The 25,491-nt window shown below is 28.5% G+C and overlaps 2 protein-coding genes across 3 annotated transcripts in view; both read left to right on the top strand.

Moving 5' to 3' along the window:
* The first annotated feature begins 1,287 nt into the window (after positions 1-1,287).
* On the top strand, positions 1,288-21,029 carry LOC123295839 (probable serine/threonine-protein kinase DDB_G0282963). Its single transcript, XM_044877301.1, has 16 exons — positions 1,288-1,410; positions 1,822-1,945; positions 2,840-2,951; positions 3,861-4,099; positions 4,670-4,943; positions 5,007-5,051; positions 7,621-8,311; positions 8,694-9,401; positions 10,923-11,774; positions 13,867-13,986; positions 16,135-16,326; positions 16,420-16,539; positions 16,946-17,029; positions 17,409-17,489; positions 17,557-17,613; positions 18,052-21,029. The coding sequence occupies exons 1-16, from the start codon at positions 1,380-1,382 to the stop codon at positions 20,463-20,465; spliced, it is 6,144 nt and encodes a 2,047-aa protein (XP_044733236.1). The 5' UTR covers positions 1,288-1,379; the 3' UTR covers positions 20,466-21,029.
* A 3,496-nt stretch (positions 21,030-24,525) lies between these two features.
* Positions 24,526-25,491, top strand: part of LOC123295725 (protein furry) — a 31,293-nt gene continuing 30,327 nt past the window's right edge. For both annotated transcript variants that reach the window (XM_044877160.1, XM_044877158.1), the window contains exon 1: positions 24,526-24,653. In XM_044877160.1, the coding sequence (XP_044733095.1) occupies positions 24,566-24,653 (88 nt within the window). In that variant the 5' untranslated portion in view covers positions 24,526-24,565. The remainder of the gene's footprint in view (positions 24,654-25,491) is intronic.

The raw sequence follows: 25,491 nt of genomic DNA, 5'->3' as shown, positions 1-25,491 counted from the left end.
AATGTTTTTGTTGTTGAGATGGAAATTATCAAAAATGAAAAACGTTGTGGTGTTCCCCAGTGTGGGAAAACAAGATCTACAGGCGTCAGTTGTCGCACAATGTCGCAAAAAGATGCTTGCACTTGCTTCCCGCGCCCGCTTTGCAAGAACAATAGCATTCGATTTTTTTGTTGTCATTGGCTACAAACACTTTGATTTAGATCTCATGAGGTTTCTCGGTGATGTTCGACGTTTGCAAACATGAAGATTTGATTAACAAACAATTATTTTGCTTCGATTGGATACCACAGAAAAACAAGTTTTTGGAACGAGAAAGGGCCTCTCCTTCCATCAACGGCCTTACTGATCCACCAAGTAGATAAAATATATCACCAATATTAATATCCAGGGCTTTCTCCATGTTAAAAAAACAAATAAACAAAAAAAATGCAAAAATTTATTTTGACAATTTGAACGAAAATCCTCTATATCGGCCATATTGCATTCACACCAGAGCCATCTCTAGGTAATTTCGTTCGCCAATACAGACACGAATACGAATGCCATCTAGTGTTTGTATCAAAGTAATAAAGTATATATACTACTGTATTAATAGAAAATATATTTTTCTTTGGTATTGAATGGAATAAAGTTTATAAATTTCAATTTTTCTTGATCAATTAGTTTTGGCACATTTCTATTTTCAAATTTAAATTCAATTTAATGAGCTAGGGACCATCCATCAATTACGTTAATTTACGTTAACTTAATTAATCTTTGTTCTGTCAATATACCTTTTCATTTTGAAAAGTGATTACCTTTTGTTTCGGACAGTCAAAAGACTAATTATTAATGATTATTTAAATTATTTGGTTTGATGTGTTTTACATTTTTATGACTGACACAATCACTAGAGGCGTTGAAACTCGTATATTCATTTTTAACATTGCCTGTAATGGGAGCCTCTCCTCTATCTTATATTCTTTGATAATAACAACCAAAATGATGATTAATATGTGTTAAGTTAATATATTTAATGTTAAAAAGTTTATTAAAAATGGTAAAATCAAAAATATTAAAGGATTTTAACATTAAATATATTTTAATTAAAAACCATAAGTTTGAGATGTTAACAATGACAAATGATATAAAATTTTATGTTGGCAATGATTCGAAAAAAGCATTCGTACATACTCTATGGCCCTTACGATATAATTAATGTAATGCGACATTTTGTTTTAATAAAATGTTTTTAAAAACTTATGATTTAGTTTAAAAACATAACTAAAAAAAAAATCTATTAAATATGTGTTTGTGTATAAATAAGAATATATCTTTTAATTAATTAATATTTGTTTGTGATAGTAAAATTTTTTATTTTAAATCTACTGTTCGGTAAAATGGATATAACAAATACAATCCAAATTTCAGGTAAATACTAAATTCATATTTTGAATATTATTAATAATATCAATATTAGTTGTTGTGTTCAATAATATTTGATCTAAAACAAATATTTTTTATGCATTAAATATTAATTAAAATTTGGAATTTTCTATTTCTATGTTCAGGTTTACAAGTTTATAGTCATATTCATTCAAAGTAAACATTCCAATATATAAACATTTACTTTTTTAAGTGAATTATTCCAATTGATGGCTTCGGTAGTTCTTAAATTTTGAATAACAAACATAAATAATGCTTGATTTATAGTTATTTCTTTCTTAAATACGCCAACGCCAACAGACCCATCATAACGATAAAAGATTCCTGAATTTAAGCTTGAACTTAACATTGTTTTATACTCTACGAATAAAATTCTTGTATTCATGGAATTTTTAGATGCATCTCAATCACCCGATATACTTGAATGGAAGAAATGGCAAGAAGAATTTGTGAACGTCGTTGAAGCAAAAGTTAATCAAAATCCAAGTTTGTTAGATAGTGAGATGCAAAAATACATAAAGTGGGTATCGTCGCATATGTATAGGAACCTTACAGAATCTATAGGAGAAATAGCTTTGAATAGGATCAATGGTCCCAAATTGAGATATATTTGAGGTTATACAGGGTGTCACACTAAAAGCTCTTGACAATTCTCTATCACATATTCGCCCCGTGTGTGAGTTTTATTGGAGGCGTTTCCATGGTATCGATACACTACTTTAATTTTAGAATTGTATGGATGCATATATAATTGTATGGATTGCATTTATGATTTACATTGAAAATTTAATAAATTTAAATAAATAATTATGATAATTTACATTTAAAAAATAATATTTGTACAATTTGATTTCTTATTTTCAGAAATTTTTAATGCATTAAGTTTCATTAATTAGTGTTTTTCAATAATTTTAATTTGACATTCACTATAACATTTACATGTAAAGAATTGCAAATTAGTCATAACAGCCTCCTTTGATGCCAAAATTTTTCACTGGAAGCGCTTTCATCGATTTTAATGCCCCTACCATGACTACGCACACAACGAATAAGTAAAACACTGTATGTCTCTTCATTACATATCGAATTCTTAGAATCAAAATATTGTACCGTTTTCTATGGCCAATATTCATCGGTAGTCGTAATAATCGATTTCGTAGGTATCTACCGTATTTAAGTAATGAACTTTGATAGCTGACTCTTCCTCGTTATTTCCTTTATTGGGAGTTCTTTGATAGTTTTTTTGCATTTGCAAATTAAAATAAAACCCCATCACCTGCACAATGGCCCCCTTTGAGTATGATTTGATTGTTGCTCATTTCATAGACTATCCTATGATATTACCCCACTATATGGATTCTGTAAGGTCCCCGTTGAGTGCACATTTAAAACAAACTTGTTAATGATTGTTTAGAAGGGCGAGATTTCAAGTGTACAACGTTTTCCGTGCACCGCACACAGCTTGTATGATGAGTCAATATGTTGGATATGCAATTCGTGTTTTTGCCGATTTAGAACGAGCTATTGTGAGTATTAAAATAGGATTAAAGTTGTTAAACATAAAATTTTCAATCTATCTGCATATTTCGATTATTCTTAAACTTTCATATTTTCGTAAAAATCTATACGAAACTAATATTAATAGGCGTTAACAGGCTAAATAAATAACACTGGTCAACACAAATTTTGTCACAGAAGTATGAGTTTACTTTTTGTTAAGTTTTTGACGTGCTGAATACGAATTTGAGCGCAAAATGGCTTCAGTACGTCATGTATTTGAGAAATTCGCTTCTTGTTTTTGTCCCTAAATTGGAAGCCATGTTTCACTGGTGAATAATTTTTTCTCATAAAAAAATTTGCGCCATCAGAAAATACCATTAATTCTGCTTAAAAGGCCATTTTGATTTTTTCCAGGAAATAGAATAAACAGGTAATGTATGGGTCATTCTACGATAAGAAAGGATACTACTGCATATAAACACTGCAATCTTTCCTGGTCTCTTATAAAACGAACAAAAAAATGAAATCGTAACTTTGCAGATGTGCATAAATAAGCAAAAATCTTTTATAATTACATTAAAATTCTAAAATTTTTATGGTAGCGTTTTTCTTATTCAAGAAATATCTCTTATCGTAGAATGACACATATAAATATATAAATAGAATTAACTACAATAAATATCATATCATAACTAGAAAATATGAAATATCATATCGAATAACAAAAAATATCGAAAGACTTCCAATTTCCATATAAGAAAAGAATTTCATAGTGGTGTTACGGAATTTTGCTTATAACAAAAAACGGATTTTTAGTTTAGAAATGAAGAAATGTTTAATCGCACCAATGTGACGGAAAACTAAATAAATCAAATTTTGTTGACGAGTGTAATATGTGAACAAATACTCTGGTTTTAATATAATTTTGTTTGTAGTTTAAAAGACGGGTCGATCTAAAAGACTATTACCACAATATGAGTGAATTATTGGCAATGTATTGTGATTTACGAGTTAATGCATTACTGCTGTACAAGGATCGCTTGGATGAAGTACGACATCAATTTTTAGTTATGTTACGTCAATTTTTAGCAAATAATGTTGATTATATCACAAATGCACTATTACGTATACAACGTTTAAAAGTTAGCCGACTGATGTTTGAAAATATGTTCAAGTAAGTATATTACAATGTCGTTCTATTATTCCCATTGAACTCCTTCCATCATTTCTAGAACTTCAACTCAATTCCTTCATTTTTCAAAATATTCTCTACTAAAATACTTGTCAAACAAACAAAAAATCAAATTAGGTTCATCCGTTTAGGAGCTAAGCAGAACGGCTGGAAATTTCAAAAACTGCTGTTATTATTTTCCTCTATAAAAATAGTTTCATAACCGTGGAGTTCTCTTTCAGGTCTGGGAAATATTTAATTGCGCAGCCAATTTAAAATTGATGATTATTCTATATTATTGAGGGCGATATTCAAATGCCAAAAACATTCTGTTCTTCACCGATATTCTGCTTTGTTCATTGCCGGGCAAAATGATTTTTGCATTTGTTATTCAATTATCTTATTTGAACATTGTTTCGATGTAAATTAATCAATTTTATATATGCAAATTTTTGTAGAATAAACAGCTATTAGACATGATCATGACTTGGTTATAGAACTATTTAATTAAATTTTGTATCCTTGTTTTTTGATTCATTAAGTTTGAAGTAACATTATTTTTTTTTTTTTTAGATTTGTTGAAAAAAATGCAAATTTTGAAAAAGCACACACAAATTGTGTAACGTACTGTCGATATATATTATTTTATCGTCAATGGAAAAAAATGTATTCAGATATAATGGTATTACGTGAAATATCTGCACGTGCCGTGGAACGTTTAAAACCCCCGCCAAATTTTAGAAAACATAAATTATTTGAAATGTTACGACCTAAAAATTCTGCGATACCACCAAATTTAACATTATTTTTTTTAACTGCCCCAATTAACACAAATCTTGCTGTTGACGTAAGTTATTATTTCTACAAACTAAATTTGTACAAATATTTATCATGTGTTTTTTCTTTTTAGAAATTCTTCTCTCTTGATGAGAAATATGCACCAGCAGAAGCACCGGTTAGTAAACTTTTTATTTTCTTTTCAATTTGTATTCGTTGTAAAGAATAAACCTGTATCCTGATGTCGATTTCAATGTATTTTTCCCTATCCCTATATACATCTATCCCTATCCCTTTAAATCCCTATCCCTGTATATTATAAATGTGAAAATAAGGATGTTTGTTTGTTTGTTTGTTACGCTTTCACGTCAAAACAAGCAAATGATTTTTAATGAACTGCACAGCAATATAGCTCATACATCAGAATAACACATGAGCTATAAATTATAAAGATATTTAAAAAATAAAAATTAAAAATCTGACATTTACTATTTTAAATTTTTACAGAAATCTTTAATTTATGGTTCAAAATAATAATCACAGATTGTGCAAAATGATCATCATTTTGAACCATAAATTAAAGATTTCTGTAAAACTTTAAAACAGTAAATGTCAAACAAATCATGGCCACCTTTTCTGATATACTTAATCAATTATGACTATTTTACAATTTAAAAATTTTTAATTATTTGGTTGAATTTGTTTAATAGAGGAGGTGGTTGAGTTTAGAATTTTTTACCCTTTGCGTTCAGAAATGGGACACAATGATTTTTTAAAGAAAGAAGAATGGGTCGATTTTTATTGTTATTATTATTATTATATATGGCCTTAAAAATTTAAGTCGTAATTAAAACCGTACAAAGTTATCAAAAAATAAAATAAGAAACGTTCAATATAAGATAAATTAAATAAATTTAAAAAAATCAATAGAAATACTATAATAAATTGAAAAAAAACAAAATTGGTGACTGCCGCGGGATTCGAACCCGGAACTAATAATCACTAAAATATTTTAAGCCAGCGCCTTAACGGCCACAGCCATGTACCACGCTTGACAAAAAGACATAACATAAGATATATATTCAACAAATGTCATTTATTTTTCATAACTTTTAGGCTGCGCAGTACTAAACGCAACCACTTCCGGTAGCCAGACCGCCCAAGCTCTAACAGAAAGAGCAAGGGGAACAACATATCATAAAATCAGCAATAATAAAATTCTCTCTCGAAAACGTTGCGAGCTCCTATACTATTATGAAAGTTTCGTGTTTTAATGATAAAAAATTTAACCCATAAATAGCATTAAAAATATTAAATATTGTAAGTCCGCCTCTGTTTATATATAATATTTGACAAGAAAACAATATGGCTGTTCAAAATCATATGATTTTATTTCAACTTATCCGTGATAAGTAACGCCTTCGTTCTCGCTTTTCGACATTCCACCTTTATAATTGCAGTCAGGAATACAACACAAAACCATTTTTTAAGGTAGTTCCTCCGCGACCGTCCAGTCAAAAAGTTTTGGACTAATACTATCATTCAGTGCATTGACTGTGCTATGACTATTATACATATACCATATATTATTTTCAGAAGACTGTAGTTCCTCACTACTGTTTGTAGTATACATATAAGCACACACACTATGACATATGCCTTTAACATTAGTCTTCATATCTTTTCCACAAAAATCATCGCTAAAACGAGTTATTTATTTAAGTTTTTTATCGAAACTATATGGTAAATAATTTTTATTTTTATTTATATATTTTCTAAATATAGTATTCTACATTATATTAGTTTTTCATAGAGATGGTGGACGTCATTCATTGGTAAATAAATATAATATTTGTAAATTTGTGTATTTTTATACATTTCTCCCATGTACACGTACAAATTGCGTCACTTTTAATTGCTAATATCTCATGTATGGCATGGTAAATCATCTTCTAATTTTAACAGCAAGTGTATTATGAATTAAATATTTTATATTCTGAGTTTTGAGAAATTCTTGGAATATCACTTTCGTGTAGGTACTACCTTAATGAAAAAATGACTCAAAAACATAAAAATTTGTGTTTGTAATACAGATGTTTGTACTATGGAAGCTGAGTAGAGAGCACACCGTATGGTCGATCAACTGAGTCGATCATAGCGCTTGATGCGGGCAAAATTTTGTTAAATCATGCTCACGTTCAGAATTAAAATATTTTGTATATAATAAATTCCATTTTATATCTGAAAGATTGATTAAAGAAAATAAATATTTAATAAATTTGACATTAACAATTTTTGACAGATGAGATCTGTCAATTTGATAATACACATAATATTTGTTTTCGTTATTAATGTTCTAAGAGCATAATTTAATGTTGACGATCCTTAATAGATCCGTTCGTGCAACCCTTGATCCACAGGGTAGAGCATTTTAATCTATTATGGTGAGTAACTTAACATGCAGATTTTGGTAGGGCGCATCATGTTCTGAGATTAAATTGAATCTAATTCTCTGGGTTGCTTTAATAGTCAATTTAGGGTGATACTAGACGGTAAGAGATAGATTAACACTTTATATCCATCCATGCATAGTTTTTTTGTAATTTGTAAAAAACTGTGTAAAACCCCCTTATAAACAATTGTGGAAAATTTCAAAGATGCATTAATTTTTTCCTTTTAGATATTTAGTTTAATTGTACTATTGTTCGTCTAAAAGATAATAAATTAAAAATGATGTAATTATTTAGGCACATGACGATATATACGAAGTGGTTGATCTCACTGACGAAGTCCAATCACCAAAACAAGAAGATGAATCGTTAGAACGACAACAACCTCAACAAGAAGTTCAAGTAATGAATAGAAGTATCAGTTATAACAGACCTAATGACGATACATACAATTTAACATTATCGTTTAATAGTATGATGAACATTGATAATAGTCATCATCAAACAAGTACTCAACAAATAGATAACATTAATCAATCAACATCAATGCAGTGTACAACCTCATTATCATCATACTTACATGGTAATGATCAACAACCATCATGGTCACCAATAACAAGAAATTTAATAACAAACACAAATAAAGATCATCAAGAATCTATAGATGCAGGCATATTTTCTGATCGATCGTCTGGCAACAGTCCAGCATATGAGATGGAAGTGAAAGACGTGAATGTAATTACATCAAACGCATCGATATCAATGACTGAAAAAGTGATAACACGTGTTATATCAAGTAGTTGTGATAAATGTGGCCATAAATCTTCATCATCAATTGTTGATGTTTTACCTCCACCAGCATCATTTACTCAACAAATACAAACTACGAAACCGTTGATACCGCCGTCCACTCAATCAAAAACGTCGGTCATTGTTATTCTGGATGATGAAGAGGATGTTGAACAAAGTCATCGTAACGTTAAACAAGGTAAATTAATCAGTAAATATCTAAATTATTATTTAACTAGTCAGCACTTCGTTTGGAAATCTTTAGTCGCGAGATGAGGGATTTGCTCACGCGTTCTGCACTTGTGTCAAATATTTCGCGAATTTTCATTACTGCCATATCTTCAGTGATTCTGGCAATATTTAGGCAAATCGATTGATGTAAGATTCATCAAAATCGACCCACGCGTTTGATCTCTGATTTGCCACATGGGAACACACATGCATACATACATACATATATATAGACTGATAAACACTATAACATTCCTTTTCTTCGCGCAGTCGGATAAAAATTAGGGCAAATAGCTGCCTCACCACATTTAGATATCTCACGCTTATATAAATTTTACATATTTTTTCAGTTACACTACCAACTAACGTAGTGATAGAAGAACAAACACAACAAAATTGTTTACAAAGTGAAGTCCTAGTACCTGGTGATAGCGATAATGATGTCATTATCGTGAATAATGACTGCGATAATAATCAAGAAACAAGTATTATTAAAATTGAAGAAGTGACTCCACCGTCAAGTCAACAAATTGACGAATCAAATACATCTCTGCCAATAGAAAGTACAACAACTGGCCAAAAAACAAATATTAGTAATGATAGAGACGCAACAACAACAATAAAATCATCTACAGCAACCAGTGAATTGACTCAAAACGTGAATGTTGATGATTCAACAACAACAATACAATCGTCTTCAGCAACCAATGAATTAACTCAAAACGTGAATGTTGATGATGCTGTGATAAATGACAGTAATTTAGTTCAAGAAATCGATAATCGGACGTTGAATATAAAAAAAACCAATTTAAAAGATGTGGGTGTATCAACTCAGGATATTATGGATAGTGTAGAAGAAACACATGAACATGTTTTAAGTGATAGTAGTACTCAACGGATAAAAAGGGATAATGCTAGTAAAGTGCGTGTTATGAGTGTGGTTGATGTTACACCAAGTGCTTGTGTTGGTAACGATGGAATATCAAATTTACAACAGGCGTCATCATCAACGACTCAGGTTGCGAAGGTTTTAAATGATGCAGAGACTTTTACCATAGGTAATGCATTTTCCAATTATTAATTTTATAATTATCATATTTATTATCAAACAGAAAGAAGAATATGAAACGGATACAATCATTACAATAATATTTGATTTTGTTTTTTAATTTTACTAAGCATTTTTTTCCGGTTCATATTTGGCCGAGTTTTCAAAATTTATTTTTAATAAATATAAACCGTTGATGAATATTGAAAATATTATCCATCCAACATTATATAGTCTTATCTAGTTCTAATTAAATTATTTATCTACGTTCGTGAGAAAAGAAGTGCTTTTCTCAATCAGTATGCTTGGAAAAAAATAGTTAATCATTACCGCTCTAGTGTGATAATGAATTCATTCCCGCACTAGGCCGGTAATGAACTCAGTTACTAAAGTAACTTTTTTAATTTTCTATTTTTCTCAATAAATTAAAATAATATAATAAAAAAATAAAAATTTTAAATAATAATTATCGTTTATTTTCCCATTTTAGAGGCTTAGATAAAGTTTTGTACGATATACGTGTGATAACGCATTATTAACGTAGCTCTGTGATTGTCTAACTTGTGCTGTGACACTCTGTGCAAATTTCTCAGGCGGACGTTTATAATGCTTTTATCTCACTAGTATCGTAAATAACTATTGCATACTTACATTACAGATATTCAATAAAGGTAAGTCATGTTCAGTGGTGTATTTACACATCATTTATAAATTTATTTTGGTAGTCATCAACAAAATTTATTTTTTAATGTGTTAATTATTTGCTGACAATGTAGCATTCTATAGGCGAAAGAATTTTTAAAAAAGTAGTTGATTCAAAAATGATGGATTTTAATACAACCGCTACCCTGTGGCGATTTCTTGTTGTGAAAACAGAAATTTATAATACGAAAAATATTCTCCATCTGACTCAAGCCCACAGACAAATTTTGAATTATCGAATGTTTTTAAAAGCTATAATATATTTTTGTCTGGACAAATTGAAATATTTTTTTAAAGGTTGTTTGTTCCAATAAAAACGTCAGTTTTGAATTGCGCGCCTTCTTTAGTGTCTTTAATTTCATATATAGAGTCTAGACTCTTAACAATTCCCTTCATCCTTAAAAATTTCTGAGAAAGAAACAATAACAATTATTAAACCGGGTAGTGAAATATTACTAAATTTATTTTGAAAGCTCGGATCATTTACAAGAAAATCCCATAAAAATTTTGAAAAATTTGAAATTTTTTTTCATCTGGAGTAAAATTTTGTGCCAAAACTTTTTTCAAATGTCTTAGCACTGGATTATTAATACAATTAAACTAAATATCTAAAAGGACATAATTAATGCATTTTTGAAATTTTCTGCAGTTGATTATTAGAGTGTAAACACTTCCTCCAGACCTCTCTAGGGGGCTAGTTACGCCTCGGAGAGGTGTGGAAAATTTCAAAGATACATTAATTTTTTTATTTATTACCATGATATTATATTTTATTTTATTAGATTATATGGTCCACATAACTGAAATAATAAATTGTAATTAATTTCAGATAAACCAACCGTTCTTGGTATCCAAAATGATAATGTTGCAGATATACAATCAACAATGAATGTGGATGTTAACAATGAAAATGTTGAAGAAGATATCGACACAGATATGGATACACAGCATTTTGTTGATCAAATGTTTTGTAGTAAACCAATCGAATCTATATCAAATAAAAACAAGACTAATAAAGATATAAGTGATAATGATAATAGTAATAATGATGAATCACATCGTGAATTATCAGCATTTTTAAAATCACCACCACAAAGTGATCCATTCTTTTATGGTTTTAGTAATAGTAATACTAGTGGTGGAGGTTTATTAAAATCATTATCGTCCAATAACAATTCATTATCATCATCTACATCGTCATTATTCAATAATAATAACAATAACATTGATCATAACCAATGTTCAATACATTTACAAAATGCAACACGACTTACTGAAGAGTTTGTATCAACTACACGTACACGTGATACTACGTTTATGAAAAATACAACAAATACTAATAAAACTATTAAAAATATAAGTTTTAGTAGTAGTACTAATAATAAAAATGCAAGTAATAATCATAAGAACACTAAATCAATATTAAAAACCAGTAAAAAATCTCAATCAACTGTGAATGAGAATAATAACTCTGGTAAGAAGAAGAGTGTTGTATTAAGTAAAGATTCATATACAAGATATATACATGAAGACGAGATTGAGAATGAAAATCAACCCATAATAATGAAGACAAGTCACGCAAGCATACATCGAAAACAGCAGTATGGTTCATCTTTACCGCAGTATCCACAACAGAAAAAAGGCAGCATTATAATTGCAGAAAATCATTACGATAAACCAGGTACAGTAAAGTATAATTATTCTGCTTCTATTCCTACAGCAAATAGTATTAAAATATCACGTCTTCCTGTTGTTATTACAACACCTGATGATGATCAATGTAATAAATCTGATGATGATGTAAATTATAATGATGAAATTGATGATAATCAAGTAATATTATCAAAACATCATCATCATCATCATAAAAAAGATAAAAAGAAACGTAAACGAAAATCATCATCACATGGACATGGACATAGTGGGGGTTCTACTTCATCATCATCAAAACGTAGTCGTAAATCATCGAAGAATTTAATAAACGATGATGAACTAAGTAATAAAAGTGATAATAAACAAAGTGAAGTGATAATAGACGATGAATTAAATTCAAAAACAGTTTTAAGTAATTATTATCCAAAAATCAATGATAATAATGATGAAGATTTAACAGACATTCCAATAACCACTAACCTATTAAATAATCCATTAAAAGTATCATATACAAGTGATAATAATATCAATTTAATGGATACACTATCCCCAGATGGTGATATTGATGTAGATACACATTTAAATAATTCATCACCTTATAGTGATAATCTAGTGATTGATTATGATTTTGATGAAACATCAAATGAAATACCATTATTAACAATGTCACCATCACCATCACCACAACATCAAGCATCAACTGCACTCAATTCAACATCCGTTTTACAACATTCATCACGTACGAATTCACCAGTAGCGTCCACAAAAAGTGTTGATAATAATACATCAACAACATTGAAACAATTACCATTAAAGAAACGTAAAATGAAGAAAGATGATTTATTATTAAAAGAAGATATTGATTTCACTTGTATTGATGAACAATCAAGTGTATCATTTCAAGATTTAGACAATCATTTAAATTTAACATCTACATCAGATTATACGTTACAAGATAATACATCGTATCCAGCAACACCAATGATGAGTATTGCTGTGTTAGAACAATTACAATCGATGAATATTAATCAACAACAACAACAACGACGTACAACAACAAATACAATATCGGTTCCTTTGCCTCCTGTTCATGTAATTCCACCTGTTGCTCCTGTACCTGCACCTACAACAGGTACACGATCATTTAAAACACCAGCTGAATTAAAAATATTACCTCCACTAACAAATTTAGCACCAAATCCTACATCATATAACACTTTATCCAATCATATTGTTGTAAATAATTTAAATATAAATAATTGTTCCTATAATAATCCAACGTTACATGTATCCGTTGGTGATATTAATAATTACATTCATTACTCGAATATAACTCATATGACGTCATCTATACAACAACATATGATGACGACTGCAGGTGGTAGTACAATTACTGTACCTCCATCTTTAGTTACAACTAAATCAAATCCTCCAATCAATAATCCATTGTTAGCACAAACAACTGCTAGTAATAATACTACATTATCACTCCCTCCTATCACGTTATTACCGATAACAACGACAGCAAGTCAAGCAACATTGTTAGAAAATCATCCAGTGAATTTACGACGGCGCACTAGTTCATGTCCATTATGTGGAAGCACAAATACCGAAGATTGTGTATGTTTATTAAAATTATCTTCAGCATCACAACAGTCTTCTGATTTAGCTTGCTAATCTAGGATATATTGATTATATCAAGGTCTATTATTTTTTGAAGCAGTTTCTATGTGTTCAAGCTAATCGGATGTTGTTTATTTATTTTTTTCATTATTTATTCTTATTTATTTTTTTCAAATAACTGTGATTTCATAATTTTTTTTTTAATACATGTAAGAAAATTTTATCTACAAATATTAATAGCGACTCAGGCCAAAATCAAGAAATTCAAGACTTGTGAAGAAGACTGAAAATGAAGTTTCATTATTCAATATAATTTTGCATATTTATTTATCTCTTTTATCTCTTTTTTCTATTTCTTTATTCAAAATTAAATTTTTTTTAAATCATAATTCAAGAAGTGCATGGAATAATTGAAACATTTCAATAAATTCAAAACTCTTTGCTTTTTTTTTAAGTTCTTTTTAAAAATATCAAAACAAATTTCTTAATTATTTTAGAAGAAAATATTAGAAGACATTCTCGTTATCAAGATTATCCTGAATATCGACATAATTCATCACATCAACATCAACATCAAGAAAATAGAAGAGTTTTACGGCAACGTTCAGAAAGTAGAGGTAAAGTAGTTTTATGTTTGGTAGCTTAACACTCAACTCTTATTTCATACAGTTTTATAACGAATGTTACTTATTTTAAAATAAATATACATTTTTAGTTACATTATTCACAGCAGTTATTTTGCAATTTTCTGGTTTTTTTTACATTCTTACATTGAATGAAAAGACAAAAGATGCCTACTGCTATCTTCTAATTATCCTTTTTATGTATATATACATATGTGGTATGCAATATACAATTTTGTAAACAAAATTTCCGTTAAATATTATATATTTATGCGAGCTGACACATATACTTCTTTTTTCTATAAGAAGTTACAGGAATCAGATTCGTCTACTTTTCTCGAATCTCTTTATTTGTTTACATTTACAGGCCTTTGTTCTAATGTCAATTTCAATGTATCTTTCGTTAAAATTTGAAAATGTGCAAGAATTTATGACAAGATCTGAAATCAAAATTAATATCGATTGATAAACATGAAAGATATAAGCAATTAAATAACTTATTCTTGCAAAACAACTTTTGATATATAGTCTATATGATAATTGAAGGTTATGACGTCACCAAGGGTTATTTTCCTTTCTTTCTATTTGTACATTTAAATTCTTTATATTTTCGTAGTTATTAATGTTATCCAAAAATTGATTTCACACGATGTTTTGGCTTCGTTAATCTTTGAATTCACTTTAACTCTGAATTCGGGAACGAGACTTGACTGTCATAAATTTCTTTTTTAAGCATCTTAAGCATTTTTTCTTTTCATTTTTAAAAAAATATTTCGCATAAGGTGTGTGTTTTGTTTTGCTCTTTCAAAAACATCATAAGACACAAGTAAGAAAAAAATAGCGGTCAATTATTAATTTTTTATTTATATGAAAACAAAAAGTATTTTAAAATATGATTTAAGTGGAGTTAGTTAAGTCTACCAAATGTAAAATGCTTATCAATACAAAAAAATATTAAAATTAGAAGCATGTTATTTAGCATTATTTTTATTTTTTAAAATAATTCAATTTCTTAAACTTTGCCCAATCAAATAATATATTTTTGATATAAAATGTCTAAAAAAAATATCGAGATTTTTCACACACATAAAGAATTTATAGTATGGATCGCAAGGTGGATTTACTAAGAAAATAAACTGAAAACTTAAAAGCAAGTTTTTAAGATTCAAACTAGGTGTATAATCGTCTAAAGTTTCAGTGTCCTAATCTTAAATTCTAGGGGATTTGCCTACTTCGTACTTAAATAAAGATATAAATAATTGGTGAGTTCCATACTAAAACAATTCAAATCACATATTTTTTAAGTTCTTTGCATTCCTTTATTTTGCGTGAAAATATATTAATTATATGATTTATGAATCAGAAAAATTAAACAAATAACACTTATATATGAAAAATTTAGATGCAGCGCTTTAGTACCTATTTTCATAGTTCAATAAAAGTGTAGTTTTAAAATAGGTATATTTTTATTACATTACTTTACTTTCTTAAATAAAAATTATAATTCGATAATAAACATAATTTAGTGAACAATTAATGAGAAAAAAAAGTTATGGAACTCGCTAATTAAATCCATAGTTCCTATTCCTAATAAATTATACTTGAATAAAATTATAAGTTATTTGAAATATTAAAAGAATGTTTTCCTAAATCTATATCCTTGAATGTGGGGTGTACCGTACCGTAACCACGAAGAAAGTTTATCTAAAGTTTTTGGATGCGATGTAACCATTAACGAAATAGCATTTCGTTAATTATTGATTTGTAAGAATTTCTCCATTAATATTAATAAAAATGAATTTTTTATAATAGATAAAAATAAAATTTTAATTTTACTAATATTAATCGAGAAATTCTCAAAACTTAAACCAAATAATTAACGAAATTCTTTTTCGATAATAAAATTTCATTTTCTATTCTATTTGTCGTTCGAATAAGATAGTTATGGACCCACTCTATATAATTTTATTTTATTAATAAATAAACATGATTTTGTAAAATTTAAATCATATTAAAGACGCATCTAAGTCTAACTTCTTCCACTTTATATATTTCATGTCTATTATTCAATTCTTTTCTTTTTTTTTTAATTCAGAAATAAAAATTATAAATAATAGTTAATTCAACAAATTTACTTTATAGATCGGGATCCATATAGTAAATATCTGCATCCAACTTGTCAGGAGCCATATCAACAACCAAAGGATCGAGAAAATGGACGATCACTTCCACGTCGAAGATGTCGAAGTATTAGTGAAACTCGTTCTGAAAGTTATAATTTTTCAACTAAAGAATCTCCCTCACCAAAACGTGTTCGATTCGATAGTTTCAATGGTTTGTAAATATTTTCTAATCATCTATATTATATTAATAAATTTTTTCTATTTTCTACAATAAAAATATACAAATGTTTTTTTGTTACTTTAGAAAATTCAAGAGTAACGAGATCTAGGAGTAATGACCGAAATTGTAGGTTTGAAGATAATTCAACTAAACAAAGTGTTCGAGAACAGACAAATGCTCGAAATCGTGTTAAAACAAATTCAGGTAAATATAAAATACATGAATGATTAAATTTAACCACTAACATGGTTAATTATTTTAACACCATGCCAACTTATTGAATTTACAAAAGAAAAATCAACTTTTGTTTGAAACATTTTTTCATAAACTATTAAGATTTCATCTCAAAAATAGTTTAAAATACATTAATAGCGTTCGAATCGAATCGAATTGAATAATTCCGATTAATTAAACACTCCTCAAAATACACGATACATTATAATTTTGTATTCACACGAGTTTGACGCATCGTGCGACTTTAGTCTATCCATTTTGATAATTATAAATAATTGAACCCACGATTTTCAAGCATTAATATCCAAAACATATGTAGAGTATTTAGACAATTAACTATGTAATTATCTTCCCTAATATTTATTTTTATTTTTAGAAGAAGAAAAGCAGTTATTATACGAGAAGTTACGACGGAAATATAATATATTGAAGCAAGTACAAATTATATTGAATGAAAGAAGTAAGTTATATTTTGATAAATAGTCATCCTTTTTGTAAAAATTCGATTGTTAGACTAGGTTAGGACCTATTGCTAACATTAAATCAGCATGTTTAACTGTCTCAATATTGCATAGGAAACGTCATTGAGGAAGAATTTATTGCGTATCCCAATAATCACGGAGTCAAAATTATTTGATGGTACGTCTATGGTTCATTAAACATTTCTTTAGAAAACATAGGACGTTGATACATAATGGTTCGCCACACCTGGGTTAGGTTATATTATCTGTCCACGGGAGACAAACTTAGGCCAATAGGACTCATTGTGATACCATATATACGTTTTAAACTGGCTTATCGGACGGACTAATATAAAAACTAAATAAAACTTTTTTCAGATAATCTGTCATTAGAAGCATACCAAAAGAAACAAATGGAAGAAGCTTCACGTAGTAATAATAAAATTCCTAAAACTCAAAGTAAGTATTACAAAAAAAAAAAAAAACTCATTGTAAAACTTTTAATGTGTAACGTGATTTATTGTAGGGCGTATTCAAAGGCGGAAGAGTGTCTATTATGATATTGATAGTGAAATAAATACTGGTATGTAATTTTTTGTTTATGAAATATATAATTTTTGTTTTGTTTTACCATTGAATATTTAAATCAAAATATACTGATATTGAACTGAATATTTAAAAAACCCCCGACAAATTTCGGTACGGAATCCTAAACTCGCAATTGAAACATGTATAAGAACACTCTCTATTAAATTACCTTTTTCCTTAAATCATTTTGAATATTGTCACCAATTTTTTAGCTTTTTTTGCTACGTAACTCTAAACTCGCACTTGAGCTAAGAACACTCTCCGTAAAATTACCTTTCAAACGAAACTAAAAAAATCAAAATGGGTTCATCCGTTTAGGCGCTACGATGCTACAGACAGACACACACACATAGCGATGAAACTTATAACATCCCTTTTTTTTAGTTCGGGGGTTAAAAAACATCTCCATATGATATTTTAATAATAATTTCAGATGATATTACATCACGTGATTCAGCAGAATTCCCTAACGAATTATCAAATGATCATCGGAAAAGTCGTTTAAGGAGTCGAAGAAATTCGAATGTGAACGATACGAATATCGGACAGCGACGTGGTCGAAGTCGTACCCGTATGACACTTGATTTAACTTTGAATAACATTGACAGTACAGAAAAATCGAATGATCGTTTAACACCAACCAATAGTGAACATATAAATAATGATACAACTCCAACGACAACAACTGAAAATATGTATCCATCAACAACGTACTTTTCAACTCCTGTACGAATCGCTGAATTTGTTGAATGTTTACAAGCATCAACTACAACAACGAATTCGATAACACCTAAAAGCGATGAAATTCATGTGCCATCCATACAAAGTTCTATAGAACGGCTACAAAATTCATTAGCAAGTCCAATATCGTTACCAGCTTCTGAAAATACCACCACAGATTCAACATTTAATGATACCAACTTAAATAAAAAGAAGTATAATAGTATTAAAAGTGGCAATTTAATTTTATCGAATGTTTCTAAACAATTGGTAAATATATTTAGTGATGTTACTGATAATGTTCAAGATAGTGAAGATAATGATGATAATGTGCAATATGATCAAGAACCTGAACAAAGTTTAGATGAATTATCAACAGATTTAAATGTAGAAAGACCAATATTACGTACAAAAGGTGCAAGAAAATTATTAAAAGATGAAATCAATCGTCCAATGCGTCAGTGTCGACGAAGTAGTAGTACAAGTAATCGAATATTTAGTACTGATACAAGTTCAACACGTCGTTTACGAAAAACAGAATATTTAAAAACATTTCGACACGTTACTGGTGATTTAGAAGAGGATCAATCAACACCAGCTATGCAAGATGATGAAGTTACAACATCAACACCAAATACTGAACTAACACCATCGGCATCAACACTATTGTCTACTGAAGTTACAACAACCGACACCTATACAACATCAACTCCTCTTATTGTTAGTGAAAGTAAATTATCTTGGGAACATTATATTAATTTATCACCTGAAAAACAACAAGTAAGCATTGTTGATAATAATGTTGATGATGACGATGAAAGTAATCCTATTTATGATCAATTATCTACAATTGTTAAATCAAGTGATCTTGAGAAACCAGCAGATGATCAACAAATACAAATCAATAGTGTTGAAGAAATTGATAAATCAGATAAACATGATAAACCCGAAATATTATCATCTCCTATAAATATTGCACCGATAGAACAACCAATAATTGATAACTCTCCGTTAAAACATTCTAATTTAGATGTTGTAAGTGATAATAAAATTGATAATAAAACTGAAAAATTAGAACCTGTTGTAGAAAATTCTACTACAGTTGTTGATTCAATATCTACTACGAATGAATGTACTTCAACGGTACCTAAATTATTACCAATTTTATCAAAAAATGATGAGAAAAAACAAAAACGAACACGTAAAGTAACATTTGTTGATAAAACTGATAATATTAATGAAATATTAAATTCAAAATTAAATGATCAAGTAAAAACAAATAATAATAAAAAAAATCGTAAAACGATCAATCATTTATCACCAACATTAGATAATAAAATAATAAATGATGAACAAGTTGTAAAAATAACAGAAATACCAAATAAAAATAAAAAAAACAATCAAGTTAAATCGAATAAAAAAACTGTAAATAATAATAAAAATCGAATTACAAGGATTACAAAAGAGACTAAACCGATTACAAAGGAGATTAAACCGATTTTAAAGGAGATTAAATCGATTACAAAGGAGATCAAATCGAGTAAAAAAGACTTATCATCATCAAGTAAAGATGCATCAAGTAAAATACGTTTTTTTGATTTGTTTGAAGAATTTGATCATCAACAAAAAAATCATTTATTGATACCAAATGTTAGAAAACGTCGTCTATTAAGTTGTACCACCACCACATCGATCCCTACACCGACATCGTCATCACCATTAGTAAATAAAAGTACGGTGAACGATGAAGATGATGATGATATTAGTTTAGCTGAATTAAAAAGGCGTAATGTTATTTTAGTAAAAAAAAATGTTAAACATTTGAATAATAAATTAAATAAACGCGCTGGTAAATCTCATAAAAACTGTGATATTAACCATGTAAGTGGTACAAGTACAAATACAACTGGTACAAACTCATCGACAACAGGTGCGATTGTATTAACATTAGATGAGATTGAAACATGTGATATATCGGTTGTGTCATGTGAAGAAGTTGTTGGTGAAGGTACTATTTTATTAAATAATGCAAATGCTACCAAATCATCTGCTACCGCAACTAAACCTGCTACAGCTTCGACTGCTACAACAACCAACAAAGTAAATAATGTTGTAAATGACACATAGGATATCACTGAATACTTATGTAAGTGGTTTTTTTCAAAAATTTCAACACAAATATCAAATTTGAATGTTTAGGGTAAATAGATAAAAGGGTGTGCTATAACCACTAATTAGTACTTGTGCTACTACGGACATAAATATGAAATTGAATCAATTTATGTCGCAAATCATTTTGAACTTGACTAATTAATATATCAAAAAATTAAAAGTATTTTCTTACGCTGGCTTTTAAGTGTCGATTATATAATTTTTCATTTAATCTATTTAGGTAATCATGTGACTGAAAAACTTTTGTATTTCTTGATGGCACTTTTAAATATTTTTTGTAATTCTTTCTATATATAGGTTCTTCACACGTCAATTATGTGTATGAGAAAATACATTGCTTTTTCAGTTTTTTTTTTTTTTTATTAAAATTCGATCAAGAAATTAAATATTAAGACCTTCCCTCTCTCCGACCTTTGCCATGCATGTATTAAAAAGCTAAAATTTGGCAGATTAATTTCTTCACTCTTTCATCAAATCTAATTGTTTACGTATAGCTGACGTGGAATGACCTATATAAAAAAAAAAAAAATTTTTTAAATACTATAAAATAATTTTTTTTAATTTTTGACGCAAATCATTATGTGAGTCTTTGTAAATTTTTGATGACTTTCTCCTAATATTTAGCTTTTTGAAAAATTTAGACCAAAACTATATAATTTTATTATGTACAAAATGAGTGAAATATGAAGGATTCAAAAATGAAAAAATTAATTTACGATTCTTTCGGACATACTAACGCTATATCACTTAAGTCATGAGATTTGCGTAAATATTTATTATGGATTTATTTTAGTTGCGTTTTTATTTTTTCATTATTTAATTATTAAAATTTTTTTTTAATAAAATGAATATTTATTACGATTTTGTTAACATATACGATTTTGTTGCGTTTTTTTCTTAATTTTTTTTTTACTCTACGCATAACTCGATCAATTGATTTGTGAAATGTGTCACCTATCAAAATGCTGAAATAAAAAAAAATGACACACAGATAATTTCACTGTATGTTATCATTATCACTTGCCATGGAAGTCCTAAAATTGTATATCGAATTTTTATTTATTTACAGTTGAAAATTATATATTTATAGACAGGGTAAACGCAAAAATTGTATACATGTGCGTTATTTGGATGTTAGCTTACCTTACCTACCCATTATAGACTGTAAAATAATCAATTTTTTACAGTCTGTCAATAATAGGAGACTACAGTCACAAGCAACAGAAAAATATATAAAATAACATGTATAACGCATTTTTTTAAAAAATTCATTCAATCTCTCATTCCTTTGAATAAAAGGCAAGACTGTTCAATACACTAAAAATTTATTGGTAGTCGATTTTCTCGTGTACAAACTTTAATATTACAATATTATTAGTAAAAAAATTGTACATTAGTTTGTACACGAGAAAACCGTCTGCCAATCAATTTTTAATGTATTGAACAGTTAAGTGTATTGAACTTGCCTTTCATTACTGTAAAAATTTGTTCCCTATATTTTAAAATTTAACATTAATCACATTTTTCTGTTGCTTGTGGCTTTATCTATGTCCCCCAATATTGATCCTTTTGTCTGTCACCAGCTGATAGTTTATTACCTTTGTTATAAATAACCATATTTCTCTAGAAAACTATGTTGAATTTCTAACATCTCCATGATTAGAAAAATAAATTATATATTCATGGTAAAGTGTACAAATTTTAAGATGTCTCATTATTATAAAAACAATTTTTGTAATACAAAAGTATCTGTGCAATATTTTGAGGATTCAAAATTTAAAAACATAAAATTGAAGTTTGTTAGATATTTTTTCAAAGAACGAAAACATCGAAAGAACAATTTATTAAGAACAACTTTAAAAAAAAAAAAGATTTCCTTTTTTATATTTTGTATTGTTATTATGTTGAATATTTGATACAGAGTCATTTGTAACATATAAATTTTTTGAAAATTTGCTATTTTCATCCACTCATGGCTTCAATTAGAAGAAAGAAAGAAGTCGAATTGGTGTAAAGTTGTTATTTTCAATCATGTGTTTATTTATATTTAATTAATATTTTGATTATTGTTAATGTTAAGAATCCAACACTAATTTTATGGAACGTGGATCTCAATCAAATTTAATTATGTTTGTAAGATTTTGTAGATCATGATATCCTGATTAAAAATCATCAATGGATACGATGATAAATTATGAGCGTTGGAATGTCCAACTTCAACACCTATTAACAATTTTCATAAAATATTTTTGATAAATGTATATCGGGTGTTTTTTTAACTTGAAATATACGTGAAATTCAAAAAATAAGTTAAAAAAATTTAACTGAGACCTAATTTCCATACTATTAGTGTAGGATCCAGTAAAAAAAAAATTTTATCAATTTAAAAAATTAGCTTAATCAATTTTATTATTTTATATGATACTTTTCGTAACCACTTGATTTGGTTAAAATTGAATTTCTACAAATATAAAAAACAAATGTTTATAATGTTTATAAATTATGTAATTATGTAAATATAATATGTTTAAAAATAGGAACCATGTTGAATATATTATTAAAACAATTTTTGATAAATATGTAGTTTAATTATTTTTTACAAATACCAATGAATTTCAAATGAATAAATAATGAATAGTTTGCTAACCTATTAAAATATCGCTCAATTGAGCTAAAAATATTAGAGGAATGGTCCTATGGACCATGGATGGCGAACCTTTATGTACCAATGTGCCATTTTTTCTAAATTAATGAGGTGCCGTCATATAATTTTAGCTAGTCTTAAAGTAGTATTATTGCACAATAAAAATAAATTAGCTTCGCTTCCAATGGGTTATTCTGTGATATGGAAAAAAACTAACTATAACTATTTGGCCATTACCCGGGAAAGAATCAAATATCAGGACCATCAATGAATGGTTTGTGGGGACTTCAAAATACTCACGATGCTTTTGGTCAGTAGGCAGGCTATACTAAATACCCATGCTTCTTATGCTTATGGGATAGTAGAGCCAGAAAACAGCACTGTATTAAAAGTGATTGGCCACCTCGAGAAACTTTAAAACCTGTGAAGAAAAATGTTATCAATACTACTTTGGTGCCATCAGAAAAAGTTTTGTTGCCACCTCTCCATATCAAATTGGGGTTGATGAAACAATTTGTTAAATCACTGCAAGGGGGTGGAGACTGTTTTAAATATCTATGTACAAAATTCCCGAAGCTGTCATAAGCAAAGTTGTAAGAGAGAGTTTTCACTGGCCCCGACATCATAAGGCTTTTAACCGGCACCCTCTTCGTGGTATGCACGATAAGGAAAAATAAGCTTGTGTATCGTTCAAGGATGTAGTGTGAGAGTTTTTGGGAAATACTAAGGATCCTGACTACAAAACCATTGTTCAACTAGTAGCATACGAAGCTCAAGGCTGCAAGATAAGCCTGAAGGTCCATTGTTTGCACTCCCGATATCCCCGATATCGAGAGACGGTACCAAGGAAGATGGGATGTGGCTATGCTTGCAGGCTACTGTATAATTTTTAGTAAACGAGTGCTTTTACCAATTTTTTGAATTTGCAAAAAAACTTTACGTGATAGAGAAAAATGGTCATCACTTCTGAAATCAGCGCATTCTAAAACATAAAATTTAGTAAAAATATCTCATGCAGCTGACAAAAAATTTTTTTTTGCAGACCTGTGTAATTTTCTTACAAAAGATTTCGAATGTTTGCATGAGACCGCTCCTCAAACATTTCTGGTGATTTTAGTAACTTGCAGTTTAACATATCAAAAGTACCAACTGCATTTATAACTGTCAAGTGTCAATTAAAGATAATTAAAGTTTTTTATTATACGGAATACGGTTTTTGACAAGATGATAATAAAGTTTAGAAACTAATATTTTTAAGAAGTAATCGAATGTTTAAATATGTATTTTTGCTACGTATTTAGAAAAATATTAGTATTTAATAATGTGGATAGTTTTCGATTTGTTAATAAAGTTTTTTCTATAAGAAATTGATTACGAATTATATGAAATTCATGTAGCATTAACAAGGGTTATGCGAAAAAATAAAATTGCTTTTAAAATAATGGCTGATACCAATTTCGATCAAATATCTGATCCAGGAAATGATAACAGCATAACTGGTAATGTATCAGCAATTAATTTTTTTTAAAACTTATTAAATTCGTAATATTTAAATTGAAATGGTCCAAATTTCTCAAATCAAATATATGTGAATTCCCAAAGATTATATTTTATATATTTAGTTATATCACAATAACCGCTATTGGCGGATATATTTCCGCTTAAATCGGCGGATAATACTTTTCAAATCGATAGACCGAAAATTTTTAAAAGTAAGGAACGCCGACTTGTCTCGTCAGATTGGCTAAAAAAGTTTTACTTTATCCATAAAAGTATGTAACTAATTTTGAACAAAATTTATTATTGGCATAACCAGTGTCTCTTTACAAAAGTAAGTAAATGCAGGGCGTATACAAATAAGTGTTCCTGGCTACCGTGGGTCCAAAAACAATTGCCTTTAGAGCTATAATCGTTAAAAAGTTATTAAAAGTTGTGAAGAATTATTAAGTGATGATTCCAATTTCGATAAAACTCAGTATATAAGATAATTTTGACCCAAAAAGTACAAAAATCGGGTGTATTTGTTGACTGGTCGAATAGTTTTTGAGATACGGTCTAAAATCGATCCAAATATTGCGATATCTCAGAAACTCTGCATCCAATCATTAAATTAACTTGATTTTTATACTTTTTGGACCAAAATTACCCCATCTACCAAGTTTCATCAAATTCCAAAACAAAAAATTTTTTTCCGATTTTTTTCAAAGGGGTACCCCTTGAAAAAATTGCAAAAATTCGAAAAATTTATTTTATCTCCAATTTCGATAAAACTCAGTATATGTATAAGGTAATTTTGACCCAAAAAGTACAAAAATCGGGTGCAATTGTTGACTGGTC

Source organism: Chrysoperla carnea, chromosome 3 (genome assembly GCF_905475395.1).
Source record: "Chrysoperla carnea chromosome 3, inChrCarn1.1, whole genome shotgun sequence".
Lineage (NCBI taxonomy): Eukaryota > Metazoa > Arthropoda > Insecta > Neuroptera > Chrysopidae > Chrysoperla > Chrysoperla carnea.
Note: the sequence above shows the minus strand (reverse complement) of the source record. Positions and strands in the feature narration are given on the sequence as shown.